The 10485-nt window shown below is 33.3% G+C and overlaps 1 protein-coding gene across 1 annotated transcript; it reads left to right on the forward strand.

Annotated features, from left to right (window-relative positions):
- Positions 1 to 2336: 2336 nt before the first annotated feature.
- LOC137806461 (adenosylhomocysteinase) lies at positions 2337 to 4574 on the forward strand. Its single transcript, XM_068606601.2, has 2 exons — positions 2337 to 3245; positions 3697 to 4574. Exons 1-2 carry the CDS (start codon positions 2535 to 2537, stop codon positions 4441 to 4443), a joined length of 1458 nt encoding a protein of 485 aa, XP_068462702.1. The 5' UTR covers positions 2337 to 2534; the 3' UTR covers positions 4444 to 4574.
- Positions 4575 to 10485: the final 5911 nt, after the last annotated feature.

Genomic DNA, 10485 nt, shown 5'->3' on the forward strand with positions numbered 1-10485 from the left:
CCCTGCATTAACTTAGAAAATTATTTGCACAAAGATTCATTATTTGCATAAAAAAATATATCATCAACATAAACTTGTACAATAACAAAATTCTTGATTTGTTCTTTTCGAAATAAAGTTGCATAAACTTTTCCTTTTTCAAAACCAGTCAGAAAGAAAATTTCTTAGTTGTTTATACCAAGCTCTAGGAGATTGCTTAAGACCATATAAAATCTTTTTTAAGTTCAAAAACATAATTTGGTTTTGAATCATTTTCAAAACTTAGAGGTTGGTTGACAAAAGCTTCCTCTTGTACAATAATCATCCTTCATTTCCTATGAGGGAACTGGCTTTATGTATTGACCATTTTTATTTGATTGGACTGAGCTTTTGTTCTTCATTAAGGTTAGAGGTCCAACGCCCCACCCCCACCCCCATTTAAAGAATTATGTTAGGGCTGCTGAAAGTAGGTCTCACACCGGATATAATTTTGTTGATCATGTTGAAGTGAAAAATGATTTCAATATGAAAGTTGCTTTAGCACAAAAGCCAAAATTCATATCAATTTCAAAATAAAAAAATTAAAAGTAAAAGGTGAAAAACAAATAGACGCAGTAGAAATATGATGCGACTTAGATTGTCTAACTAGCCTATGATTATTATGTTCAATTTGGAGATCCCACATCGACTAGAGATGAGGACAATTCATTGTATATAAGTGGGGTGCAAACATAAAAATTATGCAGATAAAGAAGAAAATTGAGAATCAAATTCAAATTGAATTCCCTAGCGACAGTAAGGTAGGAGTAACAAAAAAGATAAAAAAAAGGGGGGTTGATATGGTTATGCAGAAAATTAAAGTAAATGATTAAAAAATAGTAAATGAAAGTAGGTTGACCATGAAACTTTTTCAGGAATGCTTCATTGGCTGATAGAGATATATCATTCATTTAACCATCTAAACAAAATTAAATTGACCAAACATGCACCAATCAAAACAATGAAATCTAATTAATGAAACAAATGTATCCACTAATTTTTTTACTCATCTCCATGCATCTACTTATAAGGTTTTTAATTCTTTTACCTCTTGAATCATGCATCTGAGAGATTATTTAGAATAACGCAAACTAAACAAGAGTTTCAATTACAAATGTAATTAAATCATCAACATACATCCAAAAATAATTTTCAAAATAGAAATTAAAACTAAAAAATAAGACTTTTTAGTACATTCACAAAATTTAAAATAAAAATTATAACATAACTTTCTTCACAAAAATATATGTATATATTAGAGTGAAAATATATACATAATCAATTATATTTTTAAATTCGAAATCTTAGAGAAATCAACACAATCAATTATATCAAATACTGATTATATTGTTATATATAACATATTTATAAAGATACAATTAATTATGTCTTCAATCAATTATATCTTTAATTTTTATTAATATTAATATTTTTATTTATTATAATAAAATAAATAATATAATATTATTAAAAATAAAATATAATTTTTAATCATATTTATTATAAACTTTTCACTTAAATCTACCCATTTCCTTTAAAAAACAATAACATTTTCAACTCTTTTCCCCCCTCTTTTTTAATACTCTTTCCACCCCACCCCCAATCAAAACAAACCCAAAGTATTTTTTATTTTGTGTTAAAAAGGTAATGTTACACCAAGAAGAGTCATAGGAAGGCTAAAAAGATCACAATCAAAATCTAGTAGGTTATGCACAGTGCACTTTGGATCATTTACCTGAAAAATTTGGGTCATCAACTTAGTGAGACTAAATTTGTGGATCCTTAACCTAGCAAACCTCAAAACCATCCTTTAACACACCAAAATTAAGCATGTGTTTCTTCTATCCAAACATTGACTTAATTTGGTATAACAATAAAAAGAACGAGGCATACACATAGATGTAATTCAAAACTTCATATAAAAAAATTATTATTTTTTCTATCCCACCTCTAAAATTATAATTTTATATTATCATAATAAGATTTATTAAAATAAAAAAATAATCAAATTCTTTATATTTTAATATATTTTGAAAAGTATGTATTTTAATGAATTGATAAAAAATTTATCGAAAAGTTTTGAAAACATTGTCCGATTGAATAATTAAGGATTTGATAAAACTTATAGTTAGGTAGTTTGACATCTCTGCATATATATTATGAAACTGAATTAATTTACTATAAATATGTTTGACGCGTCTCCTTAATCGTCATTTAGTTTAATTAAAAGACCTTTTTCTTTCAGCTTTGAAGAAAATATTAATAATATAAATAGTGTAAAATAAAATATAAATAGGAAAAGAAAAGAAAAGAAAAGAAAAGAAAATGAAAGGTAGAAAGAGTAACCTAAGTTAGAATAGGAGGAAGAAAAAAAAGCAGATCGGGTAGTCCACTCACCAACTCCCACACTGAACCCTTATTTATACGGACTCTCTCCTTCATTCTCCTTCGTCACTCACTCTCCTTCTCTTTCTCTCTAACCCACATTTCTCTCTTCTTCCTCTCGCTGCGCAGCCATGTCTCTGTCGGTGGAGAAAACCACGACTGGCCGCGAGTACAAGGTCAAGGATCTCTCCCAGGCGGACTTTGGCCGCCTTGAGATCGAGCTTGCCGAGGTCGAGATGCCGGGCCTCATGGCCTGCCGGACTGAGTTCGGCCCATCGCAGCCCTTCAAGGGGGCCCGCATCACCGGCTCCCTCCACATGACCATCCAGACCGCCGTTCTTATCGAGACCCTCACCGCCCTCGGCGCTGAGGTCCGCTGGTGCTCCTGCAACATTTTCTCCACGCAGGACCACGCCGCCGCCGCTATCGCCCGCGACAGCGCCGCGGTCTTCGCTTGGAAGGGAGAAACCCTCCAGGAGTACTGGTGGTGCACCGAGCGCGCTCTTGACTGGGGCCCCGGCGGCGGGCCCGACCTCATCGTCGACGACGGTGGCGACGCTACCCTCCTCATCCACGAGGGTGTCAAGGCCGAGGAGCTGTTCGAGAAAACCGGCGAGCTCCCTGACCCCACCTCCACCGACAACGCGGAGTTCCAGATCGTGCTTACCATCATCAAGGATGGATTGAAGAGCGACCCCACCAGGTACCGCAAGATGAAGCAGCGTCTTGTTGGGGTTTCTGAGGAGACCACCACTGGTGTGAAGAGGCTCTATCAGATGCAGGCCAATGGGACTCTTTTGTTCCCTGCTATTAATGTCAATGACTCTGTCACCAAGAGCAAGGTATTTTTATGTTGCTTCCCGCTCTTTTTTCCCCAGATCTGTTTCTTTTTGCGTGTTTAAATGCTGTGCTCGATTCAGATCTGTCGTTTTTAATGGGTTTTGTGGCATTGGTTAAATGGGTTCTTGAATCTGGTAACTGTTTGACTAATGTTGTGAAAGAAGTTTGGATTGGTGTTCATCTGAAATTAGCTTAATGTTAAGGAATTGATCTGAAACAGCTTTAGTTAACTTTTTACACTGAATTTTACTGTTAACTGCTAAATCCAATTATATACTATATCATTTCAAAATCCGAATCATCTTTTGAAGTTTTCTCCCAAAACTAACTGTACTTTTTCTATAAGTTGTAAGTTGATATGGTTTTTGAAAGCAAGAGGTGGGTCATATTAGATTTTGCTTTTATGGTTTGTGTTTTTGTTAGTTTAACCTTTTGATCTGTGGTTTGTGACAGTTTGACAACTTGTATGGGTGCCGTCATTCTCTCCCTGATGGTCTGATGAGGGCTACTGATGTTATGATTGCGGGGAAGGTGGCTGTTGTGGCTGGATATGGTGATGTTGGGAAGGGTTGTGCTGCTGCATTGAAGCAGGCTGGGGCTCGTGTGATTGTGACTGAGATTGATCCCATCTGTGCCCTCCAGGCTCTCATGGAAGGCCTTCAGGTTCTGACCTTGGAGGATGTTGTATCTGATGCTGATATCTTTGTTACCACCACCGGTAACAAGGACATCATTATGGTTGACCACATGAGGAAAATGAAGAACAATGCCATTGTTTGCAACATTGGTCACTTTGACAATGAGATCGACATGCTGGGACTGGAGAACTACCCCGGTGTGAAGCGCATCACCATCAAGCCCCAGACTGACAGGTGGGTGTTCCCTGAGACCAACACCGGCATCATTGTGTTGGCTGAGGGTCGTTTGATGAACTTGGGATGTGCCACAGGACACCCCAGTTTTGTGATGTCCTGCTCCTTCACCAACCAGGTGATTGCCCAGCTTGAGCTGTGGAATGAGAAGAGCAGTGGGAAGTATGAGAAGAAGGTATATGTTTTGCCGAAGCACCTTGATGAGAAGGTGGCTGCACTTCACCTTGGGAAGCTTGGAGCTAGGCTCACGAAGCTTAGCAAGGATCAGGCTGATTACATCAGTGTGGCTGTTGAGGGTCCATACAAGCCTACTCACTACAGGTACTAAGGTTGTTGTGATGATGATGAATGGAGAGCGAAAGCAAAACTGGTTCATGGAGTGGCTTGATTGTTTCATTTTCTTTGAATTTTTTGTGCTAGAACTTCACATCCATGGTAGAAGAACAATTGTTTTCTGAATTTTGTAGAACTTATGTTGGAGTGGGTGGGACGGGTACGGGTAATGCGGCCTGTTGGATTCTGTGGTATGAATCCAATTTGGTCTGAAATAAGGCTTGTTTGGTTTGGGGGTTGTGTGCATTTTGGTTTAACTAAATTTCTGTCTCTTTCCACCAGTTTAATATTACATCAAAGATAATATCAAATTAAAAAAAAGTTCCTACATGAATCCACTATCTATTATATTATTCACAGTTTGTTACATTGTTAAAGTCAAGGGTGTTAATTGTAGGAAGAGTATTTTTTTTACTATAATAACACGAATGAATAGCTTAATATTGCATCAAAGAAAATAACAAATTAAAAAAAGTTCCTACAGGAATCCACTATCAATTATATTATTCGCAGTTTGTTATATTGTTAAAAGTGAAGGGTTTTAATTGTAGGAAGATTGTTTTTTTTTACTATAATAACACGAATGAATAGCTTAAGAATCTAAGCATTTTAACTAGGGAGTCGTTGATGCAAAAATGCATATTAAAATAATATATTTTCTTTGATATTAAAAGTGCAAATTAGATCTTCGATTTTGCCATTATTACCATTTATTTTTATGTTCATTATATTGGTATAGGATCCATAACATTTGAAGTAAACAGTATTCCATTCCCTTCAAATCAATTTTTTTTAATCTTGTTACCATATGAAAGAAATCAGAGGACCATGGATTTTAATTTTTTAAAGAATTTTTTTTTTGAGTTCTGTACTTAATTTCTGTACATTACTGGTTTTTATATTGGGTGATTTCCAAAATATAAAAGTAAAAACTAACACACCACAAATAGGGTATTATTGAAGTTAAAAAAGGGTATGAAGAGTATTATTGAAATTAAAAAAAAAAAATATATGAAGGTGCTAGAAGAAAGGTATGAAGCTAGAGAGATAATTTATCATGTATGAGTCATAATTTACCTAGGAAAAAATATGCGTGTTATTATGCAATATGGTTGTTGTATGACTATCTTTAGTGAAATATTAACTACTTTAATTTGTCCTTGTCTTAGGCATTTATACTAGAACATAAATGCTAATTTTAGCGGAATTTGCGTCAAAATAATGGTTGGAAATAATGTAGAGAAGTATGGAATAATAAGCTCCTAAAGTTTGAGAATATAACATTTTGTTAGTATGTTTTTAAATTGAATAAAATTCGTCTAAACAACCTGAATTTTTTTAGATTAAAAATGGAAAAACTCTTCTTTTTTGTTCAGATTAGAGACAAAACCAAAAGAAAAAATCTGCAGAAGAAAATGATCAGAACACCATTACTTCTTGAATCTTTTTCTTTTTTAATTTCTTCTCCTTCAATTCTTGGTCTTTGATTATTTCTTCTTTGTTTTTCTTGTTATTGAATCTTCTTCTTGAATCTTCTTGTATCACTCACTGTGAAATAATCTGTTACGTACGTATAACCAATTTTCTCTTACCTAGATACATGATATTCAATCTATGTGATATTAATTATATATAAACATTTTCCAATCCTTGTGATAAGCATTGTTCCCGTGAGATTAAATGTACATGAAAAAGTAGCCAGCTAGATGTAAATACAGATAGCAGTTTATAACATTTTCGCTCCTTTTCCCCATATGGATCTCTCTGCTTCTAAAGGTTGGTAAATGTACAAAGTATAGTAACGCTTACAATGTATGGTGGTTGGAGCATGTGAATTGGAACAAACAAAATGAAAGCGGTAAGAGCGTGTGATGACAGGAAGGAGCATTTTCTATGAAAGGGATGGGGATGGATCACTTTATCAGAAAATAGAGAAGTTGAGGCAGTAGCTGAAAAAAGATAAAAGAGGTGTTTGTGAGAGTAAAGACGAACCAAAAACTTTTGGTGTTTTGTAACAAAATGTTAGATTTTCAAGTACATATAGAAGTATTTTTTTTTACTATTTTGTCTTAGTTTTTTAAACTTTATTTTGTGTTTGAGTTTGGACAATATATATTTTGATATAAATTTAAATTTAGTTATATACGTATAAGTTGTGAAATGTTATATTCATTTATTTGTTTTATTTATTAAAAAAATATTTTATTAAACATAAATAAATAAAGACATTTGACATAAACCAAAAACACATGTTATGATGAATGAGTAAAAAAAAAATAAATGGTATTTTATGAAGATTTTGAGACTCATAATATTTTTACGGATGTTCTGAAATCTATAATAGTTTATAAATGTCTTGACTCTTGTTATTACGAAGTGAATTTTAAACCTAACTCAACCCTATAAAATCAGTTCATGAAGTGAGGTTTGTATCTATTTATATATAATAAATTGTCCTTATCTCTAGTTGATGTGAAATCTCCAACACTCGTGATTTTGTAAGGAGGTTTTGAAACTTATAATATTTTACAAAGACTTTGAAACTCATAATATTTTATGAAGACTCTGAAACTCATGGTAGTTAATGTGAAGTTAAATGTTAACTTTTTTGAAGTTTAATTTTTTTTGAAAAACATGTTCTCAATAAATGATTTAATAAAAATTTTATCTTTTAGTATGGTTAATTTATTTTTTCTTCTAATGTTCTATTCAATCTCCTTTTAAAACCAACTACACCTACCTATGACAAAGGAAAATAATTTAAAAGACAAGTAATCTAAAATGTATCTAAAATTATTATTAAAAATTGTAAAACAAAGTAAATACGCTAAAATAAATTGTTTAGTTGAAATAACTATGTCTCACAAAGAGTAGACAAATCGGGCAGCAAAGATTTCTTTTTAACAAAAGCCAAAATGATCCACCAAATGCTTTTAATACGATTATCACCAAATAAAACTACTGAAAATGTAAATTCACCAATGAACACATAACCGGGTGGAACCCACTAGAATTCTGAAGTTGGTGATTGAATTGGCCCAAAATCATGCTTCATTTATTTATTTACTTTTCTATGGATCAAAGCATCACAGGAACTGGTTGTGCCCCACTGACCTAATTTCTCAATTGAAAAAATTCTCTCACCATGTGTGAATCCAATTTCCAAAACAAATTACATACTTTCCTTCACGAATTTAATCCAAAGACATGGGTCCACTGCAAATTCAACAAATTTCATTTTTTTCTTCTCCCATTTCATTTTCATTTTCCACGTGCCAGATAGTGCTTGCAATTAATGGCACCGAAATGAAAGAAAAACTTGCTGCAGTGTTTTCAAGCATGAGTTCAATAACAATCTCTTTTTTTTTTATATATTTATTTTCGTTTATCTCAAGCTTTGTTTTCTCCTTATTTGTCAAACTCGTTCTTGAACATAAAAAACACGTTTTCTAGCTTTTATGGTTATTTTTTCACAGGGTTTTTTAAGAGAGCAATTCCTATCCGAATAATTTATCGATTAGGATTCAACCATGTTCACTCCAATCGTCAATCTCCGTTTCACTCATTTCTTTTTACATGAACACGAATCGTATCTCGAATTATTGAAATTCCTAGTGTAGGTTTCGAAATCAGGATCAAGAACAATTGACATCACAATCAAAGAAGGCACCAACAAAATTTGATTCTTGAGCATAAACAAAGAACACGAACAACAAAAACAACATTTAAGTTGTGCAAAACAGAAAAACACGAATTTGCTAGTTGCACCACCACAAAATTTTGGAAAAGTTACAAAATCCCAAAACTAACCTTGGAAATATTGGACCTAAGCACTGGTTATCAAATGATGGAAAACTAACTACATATAGGATCATTTTCAAAAAAATTCATAGACCAATTGACAAAACCAAAAATACGAAAGGGATAAGAGGTGAAAAAACTCCAATCTACCTCGAGTAGAGAGAAATTGATGAATAAAGTAAGATTCTCCATTTTAAATTGGAGACTTAAGGGTCAAAATCAAAAGTTCTAATGAAGAACTTAGAGAGGATTCTCACTTGATTCAAAATTTCAAAATAAAAAAAATTCTAACTACAAGAATCTACAAAAAGACTTATATACTAGGGATCTTGTATGCATGGCCCAAACACTACTAAGACCCATCCAACAAGCCTATTAAAAACTAGAGTTTAGCAAATCTTCAATTACAAGAAAAATAGAAATATGTACAACGTCCAATAAAAAAAAATTATAAGGACCAACAAAAAAGTATACAAAAATACAAAACTTCTATTCTAGCTCCAAGTCTACTTCATGGTCTCTAAGAAGGTGCAATCCATGTTTTCTCACAAATACTGGGGTTTATACCATGTTCAGAGTGGCTTTGACCTATTGAGGTCAACTAAGGCCCAACCTTGCATCTTTCAGTCATAGTGCTAGTTGTTGGTTCTTGGTCACGAGTCTTCCATTATTCCATTCCTCTGGAAAATGATTTGTCATCAAATTTCTAGGTTTGCCTCATCATTTGTATTACAAAGTGGACTTTAAGCCTATCTCAACCCCATAAAACCGGCTCATAGGGTTGAGGTTTGCACCCACTTATATACAATCAAAGGCTCTAATCTCTAGACGATGTGGGATCTCCAACACATCCAACACACCCCCCTCACGCCGAGACTGCCAACTCGTGCGTGGGACTATATATTATGGGTGGTTCGATAGCGGCCCGATAGCGGGTGGCCTGATAAGCCCAACAAACACTCGTTAGGATAGGCTCGAAATGGCTCTGATACCATATTACAAAGTGGACTTTAAGCCTAACTCAACCCCATAAAACCGGCTCATAGGGTTGAGGTTTGCACCCACTTATATACAATCAAAGGCTCTAATCTCTAGACGATGTGGGATTTCCAACAATTTGTACCATCTATAAAAGGCATAAGATCTCTCATATTAAAAGTAGCATTCAATGCATATTCATTAGGAATATATAATATATATGTTATCATTGATCCTCTTGAGGACTTGGAAGAAAACATTACCCGAAGGGTTGAGTTTGGACTTCCTTTGTTTGGAAAACATATCTTTGCGTAAGTGAAGTCAAACCCAATCTCCTTCCTCAAATATGACTTCTCTCTTCCTTTATTGTGTTTATTTCATGTATCTCTCTCTTTGATGTTGTATATGAGTTTTAACCTTCTCATGTAGTTTCTTTGCAATTCAACGTTACATACTCATTTCTTGTGAATAAAATCATTAAGGTTAGGGAGAGGTGTCAAGTCTAAAGGAGTAAGAGGGTTAAAATCATACACAACCTCAAAAGGAGAGATCCTAGTAGTCTTATGGAATACTCTATTGTATGCAAACTCAATATAGGGAAAGATACTCATCTCAAGATTTGTGATTGTCTTATAGGATTGCCTTTAACATAGTGGGGAGAGATTTGTTTACTACCTTTGTTTTTTCATTGGTTGTTTTTTCTGAATTCAGAATTATAATTGAATTTCAATTAGTTGTTTCTATTATGGAAATATCTTAATCGATTGAAATCTCAAAGAACTTCATTATAAACATACTTTTAAAGAAATTTTTGAAAGTTCAATTGAACCCTTCTTGAACTTGACCTATCTTTTTAACAACAAGAAATACAAATTTGGTTGCAATTTTATTTACATGCTCAATTCATTTATGTTTCATGATTAATTCAATTGCTATTTATATTTCCATTCATGCTCTATTTTACATTATCAATTTTTAGGTTTATGCACTTTCCATTTTTTATTATTTACATTTTTTCCTACAATTTGCATTTCAACCATTTATTTTAGTTTACATTCATTTACTTTTCTTGCACTTTATATTTCAACCATTTACTTTCATATAATTTACTTTTGGATGTTCTTTTTCTTTCTCGCTCTTACTAAGTATAACCATTAGTAAGCGATTGTTGACTAAACCGTCACGGGTCACTCATATTAAACCCATCACCCAATTCACTAAAAATTGATTAATTAGGATTTGATCTAATTGTAAATAA

The sequence above is a fragment of the Phaseolus vulgaris genome, chromosome 3, assembly GCF_051622355.1.
Source record: "Phaseolus vulgaris cultivar YP4 chromosome 3, ASM5162235v1, whole genome shotgun sequence".
NCBI classification, from domain to species: domain Eukaryota; kingdom Viridiplantae; phylum Streptophyta; class Magnoliopsida; order Fabales; family Fabaceae; genus Phaseolus; species Phaseolus vulgaris.